Raw genomic sequence first — 22,345 nt, forward strand, 5'->3', positions numbered from 1 at the left:
ACCGCCCCATTGAAATGACTACAGACAGACTGACAAATGCACAGCAGTACCACTAAGGTACCTGTTTTCCACTAGTGCCACTAGGGCATTTATTTCCATGCCTGGCAGATAACCGGCTGTCTTTTCAAACAAGGAATCTCAGCAATTTGATTTTTATCCTCTATTCCTGACAACTATCTGATGTTTGAAGCAGTAACAGTACATATGTGAATTTTCCATGCAATTAAAGAAAAAAAACAAAACAAAACAAAACAGGTTTTCACTGATATCAGCATTTAAAGTTTACAATATAATACTAATTTGATTGTTTTGCCCCGCCACAGGGAACTGAGAAGGACTATGGAAAAAGCTCGGGTTCAGGTATAGACAATGCAACAACGAAGAAATGAAAGCTTTAGAAACTTTCAATACCACATTAGCATCTACCCTGCACAGCAAAAAGTTAAGAGTTTATCACATACCATTTATCTACAGGTACAGAAAAGTGGTTACTGAAGTGAATTAGCGCTTATCAAATTCACCTCTCACTGCTGCACTCAAATGCCATGGAAAGTTTTCAAAAGAAATACTACATACCTAGTATTTCAAAACAACTCTGTAAGTAATTCTGGAGGTTATTCATTGCCTAATGGTGAAGTTGAAGCAAGCGGTTATCAGAGTGATAAGAGTTGCAGCACTACAGCTTGCCTAAGAGCTGTATTTTCTTTGCATAAAACTCAAAACAACAGACCTCAACTCTATTACAAACATTTACTACTGGCATACACTATTTACTTCAAAAGCTTGACATAATTTCACTGTATGTATTTCACACAAGTTTCAGCACAAAAAGCATCAGGGAGTTGTGCTTTAGCCTAAGGAACAACATTAAGTGCAACAATCCTCCATATGCACGCTACCATTACTGAAAGAAAATGGTACACTGTACAGAGGTTTGCCCTTGACCATGATTAAAAACAACCACCTTGCCACAGAGCCAAACCACATTTGATCAGTAGGGAAAAATCAGCAACGCTGCCTTTGATTTTACTTGTAATTAAAATCAAAGATGAGCAAAATTTTTGAGGATGAAACAGAGGCAACAGCAAGATATCACATTCTTTCACAGTTACTGTTGCCATTTCACATATAAATCAGTAGGATTTGGCAGAGTACTTTTTACCTGTTTTTAAGTGAAGGATAGCCAACTGTAAATTGATGGCACGTAAAAAAGCGTGTAAGGACAAAATACTTTATACACTATACAGAAATACCAGTTAACACTTCAAACACTATACATGGACAAGTAGATGACAAAGGATGGGTTGCTTTAAGCATCACAAAGTTAAAAAAAAAAAAAACACTGCTGGCATAATCTGTGCTAGAATATTCTGATGATAATTACTTCCCAGTAGCACTGTAGCAATTAGAGGCTGTGAATACCGTAGGGATTATCACAACATGCATGTCCTGTTCTTACATCCTTCCCTTCAGTATCTGTTGTTTACCTCCAACAAAGCCACTTTTTAAGATGCTGAGCTAAGCTAAACTCATCCAACCCAAAATGATTATTCTTAGGTATATCAGGGTAATAAACAAGAAAAACCTGTGTATTAATCAGCTTCCAGCTTTACTCTGAAACAGTAAAACTGATTGCTTCAAAATGCTTCTCACATAATTCAGATTTCACTGAAAAATCCTAATCTTGAAAGTCAATTGTATAAGAAAAAAATATTTAAAACATGCTTTGCATGGAGTCACTCGCCACACAATGCTTTTCAAGGTTATCTTTTATTACTTACCACTTCAGTGTGTTTTCTATAACTTTTAACAATAGTAATTTCACATTTACCTACAGATTATTCATTAAAATGTTGAATAGCCATATGGTACCTACAGTTGTCCTCTATCAAGAACAGATGAAAAAATGCCTCTCCTTAGCTCTCTACTAAGAGACGTTAAAACAACTGTCAATCAGCCAGTTCTTAAATCCACACAGCCTTAAAAACCTAGAACTATACAGAAAATTTTATTAGAATCTTGTGCAGTTCTCACTTCTAAGTAAACTGTCACATATGTACGTAGCTTCCTTCAACTCTACACAATTTGAATGAAGAAATCTGGTTCACCTGACAAGACCTACTTCCCAGAACTATATATATTGCTTTTTGTTCTTGATTTGTAAGCAACTTTTCCATAGCTAAGCATTGGAGTGGTGTGAACTTAAGCATCTTCTGCTGGCTAGATACAATTTCTGAACAAGGGTACAGTCCTTTAGAATTATCACAGTATTACAGAAGTGTAGTAAAATAAGAACACCAACAACCAGAAGCTTTTAAATCAGGACAGCTAATCTTCTGGGGTTCAAATACCAGACAATACTAGTTTCTTCTCTAGCTGAGTAGCTGAAACCTCCTAATACCTCCCTCACACAAAGGATTATAACGTTAAGGGGAAAAAAGAAATGCAGACATCATTAATTTGCGCTCATTTGGGGAGCGTAGATTTTTCTTTTACTCATTATTTAATTTCTCAATAATCCAAACAGGAAATACTGTCAAAACAGTAAACCAAATTAAAAGACAAAGAGTTGTACAGAAGATAATACCAAAAAAATAATGTTGACAATAAACCCTAATGAAGATTTATTCAGCCCAAGTACTTGGCTTAGCACATGCTGGAGAGCTACAGGAGCCTTGCAAGCCAGATCCAAAGCAAGACTTTCAGTAGTGTCAACACACTGAAGATAAACGCAACTTCTATGAACACTTTTTAATTCTGTCACTAAAGGAAAACTTGTCATCATGAGAAGAAGGGTCGGCAGTGAGAACATCAATAACATCAGCAGACACGAGTTTAAGAAGGGATTCTAACACCTACCAGTCAAATTCAGAATTTGATGCTTATGATAAATATCAGATACACCCCAAATTTCCTATGAGCATGAAGCTCTCTCTTTCCCTCTGTGAAAGCAACATGACCAGACCAGACCTCAGGTACCTATACACAAATGCAAGTGTCAAAGGAAACAAGAGGAACAGGGAGTCAACTCTTATTTCTGCATCTGTGCACTGTTATCCTAGAACTGTTACCCCAGTGAGATCACCCATTAGGGTTACACATAATGTGGTGGGATAGCCACATGGTGCCATGAATAGATGTACAGAATATTTCAGGAAGACAAGCTAAGAAAGCAAGGAGACTCTTGCAGATGAGAGGCTTGAAGGCAAGGATATTTGCTTTGAAATGTGTAACAAGAAAGCCAAGAGTTTTTGCCTGAGGGTTAGAGGACAGAACAGCACAAGCGGCATTACGGTGGACATCTGCTTCAAAACACCTGTTCAAGAAAGCAAAATAGGTAAAAGCTTTTTAAAGAGAAGCCTTACAAGAAATTCTAGTTTTAACGTGGGGCTTTGAGCACTCCAACATCTGCTGAAAGGGCAATGCAGGATGGCTATAAGGAGATTTTTGGAAGATGCAGAAAGCAGTTTCTTGGTAACTCATCAACGAGCCAACAGAAACGTGAAAGTTTCTGAGGTACGCAGCCGCAGAGACAGTGACAACGTGCAGCCATCCTGAACAGAAGACCACTGTACATCAAGGAGTTAGTGATCTGTATCACAGCTAACAAGATTTATGCAAAACAACACAGACCTGAAGGCCTGTGCCGAGCTATGCTGCAGGTACAGCTTGGCCTCCAGGTCTGTGGTGTTCTGCATAAATCCCTTGGCCACAGGATAAACTCAGCCAGCTCCTCGTACAAAAGGTGCCTGTGGGCAGCTCTGACTCTGTACTTCTGATTATGACACTTGCATGCCCTTGCCTTTATCTAGAAGCACAGCAAGAAGCTCTCGCACAAACATCCATTCTGTTAGACGGCAGAAATTATTAATAGAGTTGTTTTCTTGTAAGAAAGTCCTGTGGTAGCTCAAATTATGACAATGGCATAACCCCTTCTACGGGCACAGTCTGCACAGCATGCTGCAGACTGATTGGAGGCCCCTTTGATGCTGCACAACTCCAGGTTCCCAGTATCTAATGGGATGTAAGATTACCTGTATTATTCTCCCTTTCTTTGCAGGGTTAGCTTTAATAAATAACATTTTAAATGATACTATACAGAGCATGAGTGCCTTTCTCACTGGGATTACAACGGAACAGCATCCCTGATGTCAAATGCCATGATATAGGGGAATTCAAGATGCTGGAAGAACGGAACAAGAAAAATGGTAGAATTACAACCTTGGACCTTCAAAAGGTTTTACCCTTATTCAAGATGAAAAAGATTTATCCTTATTCAAGGATCTACTTAGACATCCTTAAACAGTAAAGGAGTCTAGGAGAGCTGGCTGTTCTTCAAGGAAGACTTCCTCAAAGCACAGGAAAAGCCCACTCCAACATACAAAACACTAGGAAAATTGTCTCGAGTTGGCCAGCACTGGTATACAGGGAATTCCTGGCTGAGCTCCAACACAAAAAAGTAGTGCACACAACGTGGAAGCGGAGATGAGCTACCTGGAGGAACAAAGAAACTTTCCTGCAGCATGCCTGGGCTGCATTTCAAAAGTGAAAGCTCAGACCAGTTGAAAATCCGTAAATGCAGATGGCACAGTAAAGGGTTTTAATAGGTAAAGCAAAGGGAAAACCAAGGAAACTGCGACCCTACTGTTCAGTAGTGATAAAAGACATGGAGAAAGCTGATGTACTCAAGTGAAATTTAGTGATTATGTCACATAAACATAACCATTATATTTTTGGATGACTAGGCTGCAGTTAAAATAAAAAGCTATGTAAAATAAAAAGCTTAAAAAGCTATGTAAATATTTTTCAGATATTCTGAGAGACACACAAAATTTGTCTGAAGACAATGACAGTATTAGTGAGGGCTCAAACAGGACAAAATTAAAGATCAGGTAAAGATGAAAATGCCTGTATGTATTAAACCTACTAAAAAGGTTATTCATCATTATTCTTTGATGCACTGAAGTAGCCAAGTGATTCTATAAACTAAGGTTTCTTTTCACTTGTTTTTAATAAGGCAATTCAATGATGTTTACCTTAAAGAAGAAGGTATAAAAATATCTCAAATACAACAACAACCAAAACCAGATATGCTTCTAAAATGAAAGACCAGAAAAACATCATACCAGGCAGGAGATGTACATGCAAGAAGAGCTGACATTACATTTCTAAATCATTAAACTGCATCCCCTCAGGCTCCAAAGACTCTGGTAACACAGTACATAGCAAGAGAATGAACAAGGCTGGGAGACTCGATAAAATTCTAGCAGGCTTTTAGAGAATTCACGTTACCACATCCCTTCCTGCATACCCAGCTGACCTCCTGCCTTGTCCCCAGAGCACACTGGTTTGGGGGAGGCAAACTCCCCTAGGCATGTTTTCAGTGTTTTTCTCCTGCCTTATTTAGAGCGATCAATTTTAGGGATCTAGGTGTTTTGTGCTTGTTTCTTAAGATGCGGTCTATTCCTTATTTACTGGACAGTAATGAAGTCGTGGCTCTGAAGACAAAATGACCATATTTATTGCAGAACTGCATCTGGGTGAAAATTCAAGTGAACACCGATAAAACGCTGGTTAGGTAAAACAAACCATTATGCACGTTCTGCAGATGGGAGCTAAAGCAGAAATTAGAATCAATACTTGCAAACTAAACACACCATATCAATATCTATGAATTGACCACAGAAGTTTGAATCCTCCTTCCCCTCCAGCCTTACCCCATGGCAAAATGTTTCACTAATGAAGGCCAATGTTATCACCTTGTCTACCTGGACACCATATCCATCTACTCTTCTCAGTTGTTCAAGGATGTATTAACCCCATTTCTACAACCTCCTCCTACTTACAGCTACAATTTTCAATTTTCTCTCCTACATACACAGTTTATTATCTCCTGGTGTATTTATACATTCCCCTTTCACAACTACATCTAAGCTAACCTCCCCCTCAGCTTCATTTCTTAGTGTGTTCATCTTTGGATACCCTATAGCTTTCCTACAGCACCATCCCATCATTTTATTGATTTTAAGCCAGAGCGTTGTTCTATTAGCTCCATATACTGATGTCAGACTTCTCCTAATGCTTGTGCTTAAGTCCCTAGTAAGGATTATTGGGGTGGGCGGAGTGTTATTAAGGATAACCCCACATGAAGCTGCAAGTTTACATCGTATAGTGAAAAGGGGATGGTGGTTTTATTTAAAGGACAAATACCAACCAAACTTAAACATGAACAAAGACTCTTTTCCTTAGCCATGATCTCTGACACTGCTGAACTGTTCAAATTGCTTTTCTTTTCAGAAAAGACAGATGATATACAGTAAATTAGCCAAGACAGACTATTTTACTATTTTTTTGTAAAAATAAAATGCATTTCCAGTGTTTTCAAATATATTTCAGTGTATTTCTTTATGAAATGTCTTCTCATAAAAAAGCTTCTCAGAACATCAGATCTGCTTTATCCTAGCATTAGCATTATTTGTATTAGCCTAATGTCAGAAAAAAATAACCACTAAGCACAAGTAGCAATCAAGAATTTGTAATAAAAATATGCTATATAATAATGTAAGCATAGTCAGTTCTAGAGGAGCTACTCTAGCTTTCCTGATAATGTTCCTTTATCAAGGAAAAAGTCATATAATGACGACAAGGTATTTGTTCCTTAGTCCATTCCCTTCAACTTATATCCATTTATTAATGCCACTGAAATGTACTGGTACAAAAAGCTACATATTTATTGAAGCACTACTGTATTATGTTGCAAAATTGATGCAATTAAAGACCAGCTCCTCATTTCATGCAAATTTTACCCTCTCACCAATACAATGGAAATGAGTTGACTTCAAGTCGCTGAGAATCTGCTTCTTGCGTATTACCACTGTTTGTAAAAGATGAATATAAATACTTCAGCATTCAAATTCTTAAACATTGTTAGTTTGGTACAAAAAGAAAAGCAGTATATGCTGAGGGAACATGACCAAGGATGGCCTCATACACACAATACAGCTAAAAAAAAAAAAGAAATCCAGAAAGCACAAAAACTAGATGATGTTCCAGTGTGGGTTTCTTATGTGGCACTGAAAAGGCTATGTAACGCACTCAAAATTAACTGTGCTACCTGCAGACAGATCACAGGGAAGAACCACTTAAAAAAGAACAGTATTTTTAAGCAAAGTGGATCAGCAGCCAAACAGTAAAAATAAAACAAAACATACCCTTGCATTTGCAGGTAATTCTGTTAAGGCTGCACAGGAAAGTGAATGCTTACGTATTTTTTAATATAACTTTCCTACTTGTATATGAAAACAGTTCTTGATCAAGGAGAACAATTACATATATCATCTTGCAATACGTTTTTCTTCTTTTATATGCGAGCAATTTTTCTTAATGCAGCAAGCAGAACTTGTATTTGTGCTGTACCTTGCAAAATAGCTCAGGACAAGTCCTTCTCAATATTTGCAAAGGTATAAAAGGAAAAAGTTAAGATGACAAGCAGCCAGAGTAAGTCCAGGGGAAAGAGATACACATCCAAGCTTAATTTTCTGATATTCTTTTTCAGTAAAACAGACAGCCCGTAGACTCATCTGCTTTTAGAGACTGGAGGGGAACTTAAGTAAGTGAAAATCATAATTCAGTGAGCTTAAAATATTGGAAATCCTTAGCAAACACACTTGCTAGAAATTTTAATAAATACCAGTCTGTTTTAGAACTTCAATGTTGTTTCAATTAAGTTTGAAGTTGCAGAAAAAATGGTGCAACAACTATCCGAAAAATGAGATCCTTCGATGAAATTCAGCGTCTTTTCACTGACTGTATGAAGAAGCACCCCCCACTGCTAAAGGAAAACCATTCCTCTCTGGTCACCTGGCATACTACAAGGTATCCACATCCAAAAGTCAGAATAACGTTTACCGTTTTTTTATTTTTTATTGCCACTGTTAATATACACTAGGTAAGAATGTAACCACAAAGCTCTACCTTGGTTTTACTGAAGATAAGAGATGATTATCTTACCATGTGGTATTCTAAAAATCTCAGAAGTTTAAAAAAAATACTTTCTAAAAATTGTTCTAAAAGTGTAGGTAAACCTTGTTGCATAGCAAGGCCCCAGCTCTGAATTCTCAATACAACAATGTAAGCCACTCCAAATATAACTACATTTCCTGTGTAAAAGGACTTGTTTACGTGATAAAAGCCACTGCAGGAATGTAGGTCCTCTGCAGTGTTAACGTTTTCTAGAACAAGGTACGAACTACATTAAAAAAAGCCTTTTATGTATTCTTGGGTCGTTACAAAATGAATCATTCTATGATTCTGGAATGTTTTGCTTTAGGGAAGTAAAAGGTATTTTATTATGACTACACGACAGTTCCAAAGACAGCAAACTAGTTCCTTGCTGATGAGCAGGAAGTACAGATATATCTAACTTACACAACAGTTATGATAGCATAGATAATTTGCCAGAATTCCCTTTTGTCTGAAAAACGTTCCACCCTACCCCCTCCTTTAAATCAAAGGAACAAAAAAAAACACTTCATTTTGTTCCAGATTGAATTCAACAAGCATAGAAGTCAGTGCTTTCTTACTGCATTTTAATTGTCCAGCAACAGCTGTGGAAATGCCATGTGGATCCCCCTCCTCCCCAAGAGGAGTGCATGCTCATATGGCAGTATTGGAAAATTAATTCAATATTCAAATTGAGACAGAGTAAACTGCACTCCAATTTTATTTTTAAGAAAACTTTCTTAGTTGAGATTAGTGAAACATTACTGATACTTCACAGATTTCAGGCAAATATTAAATGCTAAAAAAAATGGGTTTTGGTACTATATATAGCTGTTTCCTCTGACAGTACTGCAATTAAAAATCTGAATAACTGACTGCGAAAGTCCTGCCCAACTGCAATATATCTAATACAGAGCAACACCTCAGTTCTCATGAGAAGTCATTGTTTCACCCAAACACCAACATTTATCTCTGACTTAAAGCAATTTACTTACCTTGTGTCTGCATTTAAGTACAACGCCATAGGCTCCTAAAACAAAGAAAATAGGAATCAAATCAGAAAAAACAGCAAGATACAAGTCTTCAGTCATCTCTAGGCTGCAGAAATAATACTGTTCCCAGTATCATCCTAAACTTGCACCTTACCAAATTTTTGTGCACTGAAAATTAAAAAGGCTTCAAAGTAAATGGGTTTTAAAACACTGAAATTATTTTTTTAAATATACTAAGAGAAGTTGGATAATTTGCATCTATCCAGTATCATTTAAGAGATTAATACAATAAACTTAAACAAAACTGTCCCATTTCTCCCCCCCTTTTTTTTTTTTTTCCATCTTCCAAACTTTTCCTTCAATCTGACATGGAAATTAGAAGGAGCTGTATAGGATAAACTGATATTTCTTAAGATTTGCATAAAAGTAATATTTTGCAAATGAAAACTTCTTACCATTAAAAGGACTAAATCCTATCTCAGTAAAAAACAAATTAGAATTTTTATAAAGATACTACTTACCTTCACCTACAACCCCAAGGATCTCAAATTTATTCATCACATTACCAATGTTAGGAATCTTCATCAAGACAAATTCTTCTTACAGTAAGAGCCACAAAACATGGCACAATGGGGAGCGTCCAAATATCTTGTAAAAAGGCAACTGTGAAAAGACTCTTGGAAAAAAATCCACCTTGATCAACTGGACTTCTTACGCGCTTTCCTAATTTCTAGGCAGTCAGTAGCTTCCTGGGGGGGGAAAAAAGAGGAAATAGTATACTAAGTACCTTGTTTTATTTCAGTAAAATATAGCAGTGATTTATATATATCAAAACAATATTGTCCAACATTAATGGTAGCAGCCAGTTTACTTCCACTTTTCACAGTCAATAGAACTTACACATTCAATCCATGATACACGCTGCTGAGAACGGCTAGCTCTGTAATCCCATACTATGACTATTAAAATAATAACTTACATAAAATTTGTTTCTACAAGACAGAAGCAAGCCAAAATGTTGATAGGAACTACCTCAATGAACAAAAAATACACTATTAATTACTTATGTTCTCACTTCATTTTACATTGACAGATAGGTACAAAAACAAGTTGGTTTTAATCACTTTATTATTTGTCCTCTGTAATAGCAAAAAGGATAAGGCACAAAGGACACTAAACAACAGGAAGCATCCTGCTATTATTTCCTTTGATTGCTTAAAAAATTTCAAGGAAATTATTTGTTAGACTGACTAGCAATCAGTTTTAGAAAATTATTTCCTCTATCGACTTATTTAATGGAGGTGTAATAAAAAGCAAATAATTTTTTCCACACATTCCCTCCCTCCCCCCAGTGTTTTTCAAACATGTAAGAAGCCAGATGTTAGATCAAGCAACTACATACAGGGAAATCAACAAAGTATTTTCTGTCTCTTCATTTTAGAGTCCTATCATATCCCCTGTATAATCTTAGAAGTTTTAATAAATGAAACATACAGGTTTGGTTTTGCTGATTCAAACTGCTTTTTTGCGCCTAATCTTAAGGCATATATAGGGGGGGAAAAAAAGCTAATAGTTTCACTGTGAAATGGAAATATGGGATTTCTACACTTCAGTGATCTGAGAACAGGACTACTCATAAGGAACAAGATAGCAGGATAGAAGTGAATTTACCTAATTAACTTATGTGTAATGAGCAAGCACGGGCTAATGACATTGGGTTTGGCTTACACGAAGATGAAGTCTCATTGTTATTTTACAGTAAGCTGTGGGTGCTGGCCAAAAGCCTTGTGTTGACCCAGTCAAGTATAATAAAAAAGGACAATGCAAGAGTTGAAAGAAATCAATGATTTGTCTTGCCCCAGCAAGACAAAGGAAGGTATTTTGTTGTTGTTGTTACTATTTCAAAAGCAACTTCAGAGCTAACCAACCCAGTATTTTGGAAACAAACTTTGTAAATAAAGCAATGACTTCTAAATCAGAAGGGATGGCTGGCTGTTTGTAAGAGTTACCCAGTCCTTAATGGATTATTTCAGTGATTAATTTACTGTTTTAATTAATCATTTTTTTTTCTAAACTTGCCTGGTTTATAAAATACCCTCTTCTCTTTCGATGCAGGTTCCTCTTCCCACATTCCTAATTTCTGAAATTCTCATAAATGACTTTAAACTACCTGAGCCTCTAACTAGCGATCCACATTTATTTATATAAGAAGATTTCTTCAAGTGTCTTCAGTATGGATCTTTTGGGTATTTTTATTGGGAGTAAAGGCTAGATTTGCGAGCAGCTACCCTTTCACTCCACAATTCAGTGCTGCGTGCCTCCCTCTCCTGCCACTAATTCCTCTTCCAGTCACACGGTTTCCCTTTTCTTTCAGGGGGAATTTGGAGCAGCAGGAAGGCAGCTGGCTCCTTACACCATTGCTCCTGGATGCATGTCATCTAGGGCCGCATTCCTACCATTCCTGAAAGGTAAGAGTCTGTCAACGCACTTATCAATGTCCACACACCAGCAGTGATGCACTTTGACCGTCCCAAGGAAGCACACAAACCGGTTTCTCAGATTCCACCCAAACTGCACCATGAGAGACAGCCGATATAAATGCCCGTACTGGGGAACTCCCAAAAGAAAACCCCACTTGAGCAGCCTGCCTCTTCTGCACTACTCCCAGTCTCACCGCCACGCATTCCCCTGCTGAGAGCACTTTGTGGAAAGCTCATCCTGAAGTGAGCCGGGCCGCTGATGAAGAGAAGTGAAATGGCACATGGCAGCAGCAAGGATCCACAGCCAGGTACTTTGTGCCCCGGCTCGGTGTCACAGCTCAAGCCATGTGCTAGCTCAAACTCGTCCCTCCCACAACAGCGGTGAATCCAGGCTGGCTGGGCCCATCTCATCCCTTCCTACTCCACTGCTCAAGTGTAATTAAGTGTAATTGAGAGGCATGGAAAGCAGGTCTTATTTGTGTATCACATACATGAAGCTCAGCTTTGTCCCATAACCAGGCCAGAGGAGAGCCACCCGTAACGCTCTCCTCATTCTCTCTCAGAGGAACAACCCCAGCTACCTCACAACAGGAGGTGTACACTTGGTTGAGATCTTTGCCACCAAAAGCTCCTGAAAGACCAAAAATAACTGCTATGAATATTTCAGCCTCTGCCTGCTGCTAAAAATACTTGCTCCATGACAGTACCCATTGAACTTTCTGGGATCATTCTGCTTTCTGAAAGGCACTGGCCTTGTTAAGACTTCTTAAAAAAACCAAAAACCTCACTATTGCAGGGAATCTGGTAATATGAACCCAAACTCCATGAACCTTGCCAGAAGTCTTATTATTAGTTACTCTCTCAAAAATAAAAAAATAGAAATTAAGTTTTAACCAAAATAGTAATTTCAAAATTTTTTTTCCACAGCAAGAGTCACTTCATTCTGTAGCTTAGTGAAAACAGACTGGATTCTTTCAAGCAGCTGAACACTGGAAATAGCAAGGAAAACCTTATTAATAGCAACCACAGCTTCATTCTTCGCACAGAGCAGCGCACAGGTCTGTTTTAGGAAGTCTCCTGCTGGCTACATTACAAGCCTCACAGCCCAAGAAATGAGGCTGTTCTTCCTCTCTCCGGCGCTGGAGAAGCAGAGCTCATTCTCCTTGCACCCCTTCCTGAGGCGACCTAATTCACAGCACACCACCGACTCCTGAACTATACCAAAACGTCTCCAAGATGGTCTCAGTGCTATCACGGCATTCTACAAAACCTACAGCCAAGTCAGCAAAATGAAACACCATGAAATGAATAAGCACCAACTAGTTTTACATAACGCAGATTTAAATTAAAGCCATGGAAAAAAAAATAGCTCTTCCCCAATACACTCTCTCTTCATGACCATTAAGAACTCCAGAGAATCACCCAAAAATATCCCATTTAACCATCCACCTCAGGGCCTCAATTCTAAATAAAGATATTATTCTTTATTTCATAATCATCAGTAGCTTGAAGAAAAAAAACATTTCAAACATCTTAGTAATCCGAGATGGTTACTGAGATTTACAAAAACAGTTAAGGTAGACACCTGTCTTCACAAAATCTGTGAGAAATAAAGCTATTTTCAAGATATATATGTTTAGATTCTAAAATATTCTCAATTTCCTGTATCTAGACAGAAAGAGTGCAACTTTCACCAAGCTGAAGTCAGTTGCGCACTTCTAATCAAGTTCAAAGCCATCCATTAGCTTTTAAACAAGCTTCTTGCCAGTAAGCAAACACCTTTCTTGCTTTCCTAAAAGCAAAAACTAAATTTGTTTACCCATTATTTTTACCCACTGAGAAGATAGAGCTGAGACTTTCTAGAGAGCAAACGTTTCTAGGAACATTTTCATCTGTTCACTAGCAAAACAGGGGGGTCAAACCATTTTAAAACAACTTACACCATGTAAGTATCTGTCTCTGATGGTTACACATTCATCCAGACCCTGGCATGTTTTCTGTCAGAAAGGGTGCACGCAGGAAAGGAAGCATTACCTGCCTCTATTAGTCATGATGTATCATTACTAACGCCAGCTCTTCCTTCTCCTCCCCATTATAGGTGTAGTTTTATTTCTCAGGATTTTCCAGGAAAAGCATAATTTAAGTTACAAGCATCTTATCAAGGTGTTAATAGCAGAATATTCAATGTATATGATATGAAAATAGATGGGGAAACTTTTCTGAATTTATTGATCCAGAAGAATGTGTCAGGAGTACTGACATCTGCTACAAATTACAAAGAATAAATTCAGCATTTGAACAGTTTTAAGTAGGAAGCTGGTAGTAATATTCTGATTTCAAGAATGGAGAGAGAAAGAAATATGGGCATACTGTTAGTGCAGTGTTGCTAGTCTAACTCCTCCATTTGGAAGAAAAAGGCTACCACTTTTCCATTTCATGAAGGTACAATAGACCTAATAGGACAAGGTACAGGAGGAAGAGCCATCAGATTTCATAACATGGAAAAAAGATACAACGTGAAAGTTTAAAAAATAAAGAGCTGAAGATTAAAAGCAACAAGATCCTATGATTAAACAAGTTGGCCATTTTTAATGCTCTAAGCTTCAATCTAGCCTCCTCTGCTTGTAAAAAAATTAAGCACAGCTGGCAAAAATAAATACAAAATTAAGACAACTGTCAAGGTGAACAAATTATGTAAAAGCAAAACACCAAAGTTGCTTGCACCAGCTCAGAGGTTTTTAAAGTTCCGCTCCAGCAAGCTTTTATTAACATTGCTAACATCATCATTAGAACTTGACTTCTCTGTTGTTGGTGGCGATGTTTTTAAATAGCTGTTGATACAGAGAAAACTGCCAACTCATCTGGATGTGTTACACATCAAGGGATGTCATCTTCATATCACTGGCTGAAAAAGCAAACACTTCATCTCCATGGCAGGAGACTGGTGAAAAAAATTAAAAAATAAAAAGAACCTGAACATAGCTATCATCCCAAAGCAAGCACCACACTAGGAAAAGTGTTGAACCAGCTCCAAACTGTTAGAGATAACAGTTTGGATAAATCCCTAAAAGAAAAATGAGGTTGGAGACCAGGATACCAAATACGATTGTTTTATTGTGTTCTGACTGCTATTCCTTGTGCATGCAAGTACAGATTCAAAAACAAGTTCAGCTCATCTGAATATATGAGCTGAATTCACTTGTGAGAGTTAGAACGCAGGATTTATGAGCTGCTCTAACAGCTGTGGCCAACTCAAGGAGAGTGGGTGCTGAGCAGGATGCTTCTAAGACCATGGTGACAAATAAGCAGATTATAAGAGTATTGAGCACAAAAGCAGCTCCCATGAGTCATAACAGAAGGACAGGAAAGACAATTTTGCTTCCATTTTAGTCTTCCGTTCTCGTAAGAGCCTCAACAAATATGTCTATTGTGGGTGTGACAGCTTCTTACGCACTTTATGCTTGTCCTTACGCATGCTGGGCATTCTTCACCATACCTGCAGCAGCTCTGAATAAAACAACCGGTGTTCAGGAGATGCCACTCATCAGCAAGCTCTTAAATCCGAAGCCTCTGCAGTTTCATCTGGCCCAAGGAGCCTGACACTTACTCATTCGCTTCAAATGGAAGTGTCCAACAGTTAGGCAAAGGGGGGCAATGAATTTATTTATTCATTAACATAAAAGGTCTCGTCTCATAATGAAATATGATGAAATATGTTCCTGTAGAAGAACTTTTTTTTTTATAGACTAGCACAGCGTTTGCACTGTTCTCATTAGAAGTTGGTTGTTTTATTTTAATCTTTCCTTCTCTCCTCTCAGAGCACCAGTCTCCAGTAATATCCTACACTCGTTTGTCATGTTGCTTACTATTCAGCTCCATATTATCTTTGACGATCTGCCACGGACTTTAAATCCCCAGGCTATAAAGTAATATTACTGGCACAGCTTTTTCATCTGTAATAATTACCAAAAAAGCTACACTTTTCAAAGAGTTACATATTAGGACTCACTTTGTGACTCTATTCCCACATTTGTGTTTGAAGTTCACGCTTAGAAGAAAAAGTGTTGAGCATAAAAATCTTCCTCCGTTACCACAAAACGAAATAAAAAGTTGAACACATTCAGACACAAACTTGAGCAAAGGGAGCTCCTGCCCAAGAAAAGTACAATGCAGCGTCTGTAAGGGAAGATGTTAGAAGCACTGGGCAGTCGCTCCACTGAAGAACTGACCGTGTATGAGTTCAACATCGTATTGGGGGGAAGAAAGGGCCTCTCCAGCTCCTCCACCCTGTCCTACCGTCCCCCGGCTCTCTGGCAGCCTGCTGTTAAAAAACACACTGCTGGGCTCCTCCTCTCTCCAGTGGCAGCAGTCACTCATTCATCAGACAAAAACAACGCACGTGGAAAAGCAGGCCACTCAAAATAAGCCCCCACTGCATTCCTCACTGGACTGGCCACCAAAACTTTCTGACATTACACAGAAAGCACGCTGGTGATTTAAAGTCTGTCTCCTAACGCAAGACGCAAATCCTTTCAATCTTACCAGCTTCTCCCTTCTGGCAGCCCAGTTTTGTATTCATTGTTCTAAAAATAATTCCCATTCCCATTCCGAAAATCAGATGTTCCTCTCTGTGCTGGTTTTGGCTGGGATGGAGTTTTCTCAGAAGAGAACAGAAAAATAAAGGTGAATGTAAAATACTTATAAATACCAAATGAATGCTGAAACTAAATTCTGTGGGTATTCTAATGCAGATCAAAATAACCGCAATGACTGCACTTCCTTGTAATTTTCAAACATATCATTAAATACAGATTACTGGTTCACTATCTGAAGTAAAAAGAAAAACCCTAAAAAAATCACTTTTTCCTTTTAAAGGATATACCAAAAATATAGAAGGAAAAAAAAAGATGGAGGAAGCCCCCAAAAGTTTAATATTAAATTAATAAGAAAGTACTATACAGGCTAAAGAACAGAATTATGCTCTAATTACTGTAAAATCATTTACCATTTCTTCTTAATGTGTTTTCCATGCAAGTCAGAGGCATTTTATTTAAATAATACTGAGCCATATTTTACAAAAATTAACCTTGCAAAGAATGCCATCAAAAGTTTTCCATAAAAGAACAAAAAGAAGCCATACAATACCTAACTGTCCTAACACCTACACACAGGTCATTTCGTGACTAAAGTCACATTAGTATGTAAGCACATGAGCACGAAATATTTAAAGAAACAACCCAAAGGCTTTTCACTATAGATTCCATTTCAGAAAAGTCCTTAGGCACGATTAAGCCGCACAGTGGGCAAACTGTAAAGCCACTGCTTGTTGGTTTGGGTTGTTTGCTTTTTCAATTAGAAGAAATCTCTTACTAGATCAACCTCAAAACAAGTTGTTTCAGAAAGGAAAAAACACAACAAACCAAAGCCTACAGAAACATCCCTGTATGAAATCCCACTGAATTTGAAGATGTTGCCTTTCAAACATACTGAATTAGTAGCTACTTACAAGAGATTTGCTCTGACTTTGCCGATTTCAGAGGTAACAGTACAATTAATACTGAAAAGATTTGAATGTGTTTAACATTAGAGAATTTTTATTATGACATCTATTATCAGAGTAACTGAACATAGACCACAGTTTTAAAAGAAAAGTGAGTTTTGTGCTACTCCTTTGAGTTGAAAAAAAGCCTGTTTAATGTACACAGATGAGTAAATCAATTAAGTGAAACCCAAGTCAAGAGACTGCTTTCCAAAGTGGTTCAGGCTGCATTAAGACCTTAGAGTGATTGTAACTAGAAATTCAATAAAATAAATTAATAAAAATAAAATAAATTGAGCCATCCTCGTGCTTCAAATTGAGATGGTGCAAGTGAACTCCAGGCTGGAGGACACATGCTTGGATGAGTAGGTTACAGTGTGTGGGGCAGCTCTCCTATGTGGAAATAGGGGAAGAACTACATTCAGTAAAGACAAAAGGGAACTGAGGAGCCAGTAACATAATTATAAAAGGTTGACCATCTGCTCTCCTACACAATTTACCCAGGTGGATCACAGCAAGGCTGAACGCAAACCCAGCAAGCGAGCTTGAAGTACTGGAGAGGTTTGCTCCTTTAAGAAGAGCATTTGACAAAACAACTAAAATTTACAGAATACTTCTCCACATACATCCCTCCTGGGTACTTAAGCTACAGGGGAAAATAATTTGCCATTTCTAAACTTGTTGCCTCTAATTCCACACTAGCACAGATGAGATTCTGATTATTACTTTATTTCTCAAACTTAAAGGACTCCAAAACCCCTATTATGAACATCTGATTACAAATCTTTGCATTAAAACGTTTGCCTTTTCCCTCCTGTTTCTTTCAACTCTTGGATGAATTCTTAGATCTTGTCTTTAATTAGATATTAAGCTCTGATAAGGAAACCTTTTTTTGCTACACTGAAGGCCTCCGGGTGTTGTTATGAAATAAGTTATAAGTATGCCATCTTTGAAACCCTACCACTGTGCTGCTTCTTTGGATGAACAGAGCAGAGCTGCTGTGGGAAAATGCAAGTCCTGAGATGAATGAAATCTCACCAGATGACTCAGGAAAAATCTTCAAACACACTAGGAGGCAATTGGATTCCTCTTTAGAAACAGGATGTGGTAATTTATTTATTTTCTTAATAAACAACACTGTTTTGATGCCAGCCTCCATAATGACTTAAAAAATAAAATCATGTAATAGCTTCTCTGAAACTTTCAACTTCAGCACATTGATTTCCATTTAATAGATTATGTTATCCAAGACTTTAAGTATCTTTTTATTCTTTTAACTATCCTGATAATTAAAAGCATGAACGTTCAAACAAACTTTCTGAACACAAACGTTGCTTGTACTTGCTCTCTACCCCCACCCACCAACATATATATATACTGGCAAAACATATACTATTTATATATATATAATCTCCAACCAACTCGCTTAATGAGTATTTCTGTGAGAAGTTTAGTATTTAAAATAAAAGCCCAATCTAAGAATGCCACAACAGCAGCTATTATTCTGGCAAAAATGTCTCTCAACAAAGTGCAGGAACTTTTTATTGAGTCATAAGCTACCTCACTTGAAAAAAAAAAAAAAAAGGAAGGAAAAGACTATTTACAAGGTAGTCACTATAACCTGAAGTGAAGAATCATTCAGATTAGAAGATTAAGCATCAATAGAAAAAATATTTACATGCAGTCAGGAAGCGGCAGGTGCCCGGCCTTTCCCCCAAGCAGACTGCTTCACAGGCACAAACTGAACTTCTCTCTGCCATGCTGATGGCTTCTTACACTGGAGATTTCCACGATAGCAAAAACAGGTCTGGATATGCAAGTGACCCAAAAGAGGACCTGAAAAACAGGTCTTGAGAAAAGGGAGCTTCATCTAAACAGTAAACAATGTTGGCAGGCCTACCAAAGGAAAGGAAACAACAAAAAAAAAAAAAGCTTGTAATGCTGATCTGCATCCTCGATGCACTTCTCTTTGAGCCTTCTACATTTAATTATGGGGGAGGGAAAAAAAGAGGGAACAATGCCTGTGGCAAAGGGCAAGAAGGGGGGTGAGGGAGGAAGGGAAGGGAAACTACTCCAGAGAGCCAGGGAAGAAGGCAAGGAACGGCTGGCATATGGGGAAGTTCTTGAACAAAAGAAAAGAGGAAAAAAATCTAAGGAGAAGATGCTTCAGGCATGAGCAACGAGTTCATCGTGAGATGAAATTTACATGATTGGCTTACAGGAAAATGCAGACTTGCAGCGTCCAAAGTCATTATTTGCGTAACTGACTTTCATGTTTCTAGTGTACCTAGTTCTTGTACTTGTCTTGTAGTCTTGTGGCATTAAGGGAGATACAGAAGTCATTTGGGGGATTTGCACACAAAAGCCTACTCCCAGCAAATTGTTCTTATTTATTTCTTATAAAAGGAAAGGCAAGTCAAAGAAACTTAAGTAAATCGCGGCTGGAGATAGTACAGGGCAAATCATGCCTTTCAGAGGATTAGGAAGAGCTTCCCAAGCTCAGTCCGACACAGCGCAGGGAGCTGCTAGGAGCTTCCCTGGCAGAGGGCTCACAAAATCCACAGCTGAAATCTCAAAGACGCAACAGCTGTTTCTTTCCTAAAGTTAGCAGCAGGCTGCACAAAGCCTCACACATAATAATGGCTATAACACAGGCCTGAGCGTTGGTCATCAGGAAGCTAAAACTGACTGGTAGCGTATCGAGGTATCTCATTACAGGCAGTAATCACAGAGCATCACAGTGCTGACCTAATGCACAGAGCCCAAGAAACCACTGCCCACCAAGGAGGAGAAGATGAACAATGGACAAGATGACAGTGGAAGGAAATCACACGGCATGTTTAAAACTAACATTCTCTTTGCTCGTCCAACGTGAGGCAGGCACAATCTCCTGTTTCTCTTTGTCCCTCTCTCATGGTGGAAGAGCAATCTCCCGTTTCCTGTGTTACCTGAGGTAGAATGGGGGCTGTGACATTTACTCAGCCTGAAGTCAGAAGCAACTGTGATGTTGTTTGGATTGCACCACTTTGTGGCTAAGACCACATACTAACCCAACTGAAATGCAAGTTTAACATCTATGCTTCTTGCAGTGCTAGAAGCTCATTTCCTATTCCCATCTACTTGCATCTCTAAACAAACCAACCAACCCCATCAAACAGCAACTTAGAGAGCTGAACACCTACTGCTAGACAGGTATTTGTGTCATGTCTAAGAGACAGCCCTATACACACGAATGAACTAAAAGATGATCGAGCAACGCAAGAGCCTCCATACGTGAACTACAATTTCAAACATGGATGTCAAATGCGTTTCATGCTCTATTCGCCTCCATTTTTTTGAGAACACTTGGTAGTTTAGAACAACTCAATTTCTCTGTTCACGTGCTCAGATTCTTTACAAAGGCAAAATACACTCAAGAATTTGCACAAGTGTTTTGCAACATACTGTAGCTGAAGTATTTTTTCCACTGCAAGGTATTTACTAGACTACAATAATTCTCTCAGCACTTTTAAAGCTTCAAACACACCTTCTGTTGAACGCTATGAGTCAGTTTTAATGACAGTGTTATGTTCTATTGCTCTGCAGCTTATGCAAGAGAATGAATTTGCATTAAGTACCCAACTTTAGAAGCCACCCTCTCTTCTCCATTGTTAGCACTGAATAATAGTAAAAAATAGGCTATATTCCCTGCATGCTTTCTTATTGTTTTACAAGAATAAATTTAACGAGCTGCCTGTAATGTAGATTGTACATAAAATTTGTTATTGCCCACCTTATGGATACATATTATTCTTTTCTCTTTTTTCCCCTCTAGAAAGACAGTCTGCAGTACAGTATAAAGAGTAAAGACATTTTTCATACTTCAGAAAATTTCAAAATTTTTATTCAAGTGTTACCCGATAGGTGTCACTCGCTCACCCTGCGCACAGAAGAATTTACAATACCTTAAAATGACTCCATCTGGAAGCAAACTAACAGTTAATTCACAAATTAATTCACAAATAAGAGGATGAAATAGTCCAATATACTGATTCACAGAGAGGAAAAAAAGAGGGAATAAAAGTGATCAACTAATTTACAGTTTAACTTTTGAAGACTGTCACTGCTCTCCTTGTGGGGAGTGTGCGATGTATTAGACTTATTCAAGAAATTCATTAAGAAAACATAATGTAACATCTCTCGCCATCATGGATCTTTCAGTCCAAACAACGGTCCATTCTAAATACATTACTGCTTCATTTCCTTTAGCCCCTCATTTAAAGCCCCCCAGCTCCCGCCCCTCTATAAGAACACCTTATATTTAAGTCGGGGCACTTTCTTGATTGAAAACACGATTACGCTTAGTTCAGCTTGACAAAACAACGGTTTGGCCTGTTTGTTCCTAGAAATATGACTGTCAGATTTCATAACTGGTTTGCATGCAAATCAATGGCCAAAACCCCTCACGTATATGCCCATAAGTAGCTGCACAGACATACAAAGTTAAATCGTTTTTTGCTGGTTTTTGTTTTTAATCTGTACATATACACACACAGAAATGTTCATTAAAACTTCAGAACTTTAGAACTTCAGCTAAATGATCAATTCCATTTTCTTCATTGAAAACTGACATGAATAAATTGGATTACTTCACCTTCTAGATTCTCTCCACCTTCTAGAAACGAATATCTAGGCCTCCTCAAATCAAAACTTCTTGTTCCCTTTTTAACCCTTTCAAGCAGATTCCAATTTGCCCAAGGAAGGAAAAGATCATTATTTCTTATTTTCAATGGAAGTTCACAAGTTGAACTTACACTGAAATGAAGCTGAATGAAGGAAAAGTCTGATGGACATCTTTCTCCACGGTTGGAACATCTGCTAAAAAAGGCTAAATCATTAGAGTAATAAGTGATACTTTTTCAGGACAGGAAAAAAAAAAAAAAACACCGAAACAAAACCCAACAGACTGAGGACTGGAGGAGTGATGTAGACAACTGCTCCTGAGAAGTGTATATACAAAACACTTGTAAATAAAGCAACAACAATACAGCAATACTTTGGACTGAAGGAACCAAGCATTTAACAAATGTTGATGTAAGTGTGCGGTACGCTACTGTCTACTGGAACCCAAGTAGCAGGCAAAAAATCTGTACAGCATATTGGAGAACAACATTCATTTTAATGAAGACAATCATAAACAAAAGTCAAGTGTCTCCAGCACTAGAGAAGGCAATTTCTCAAAATATGAAGTCTGCCATTAATGCCCTGAGATGTGAAAACAGGTTACCCTGCCGTTTTAATTAATTTGCAATTAAAAACTGACTTTTCAGATGCAAAATCTAATACCACTCTCA

General features: G+C 38.0%; 1 protein-coding gene across 6 annotated transcripts in view; it reads right to left on the minus strand.

The window, feature by feature from the left end:
• CDKL5 (cyclin dependent kinase like 5) overlaps positions 1-22,345 on the minus strand; it is a 135,717-nt gene that overhangs the window by 79,196 nt on the left and 34,176 nt on the right. For all 6 annotated transcript variants that reach the window (XM_040532605.1, XM_040532585.1, XM_040532619.1 and 3 more), the window contains exons 2-3: positions 9,515-9,742; positions 8,997-9,031 (exon numbers count right to left, since the gene is read on the minus strand). In XM_040532605.1, the coding sequence (XP_040388539.1) occupies positions 8,997-9,031; positions 9,515-9,578 (99 nt within the window). In that variant the 5' untranslated portion in view covers positions 9,579-9,742. The remainder of the gene's footprint in view (positions 1-8,996; positions 9,032-9,514; positions 9,743-22,345) is intronic.

Source organism: Cygnus olor, chromosome 1, assembly GCF_009769625.2.
Source record: "Cygnus olor isolate bCygOlo1 chromosome 1, bCygOlo1.pri.v2, whole genome shotgun sequence".
Lineage (NCBI taxonomy): Eukaryota > Metazoa > Chordata > Aves > Anseriformes > Anatidae > Cygnus > Cygnus olor.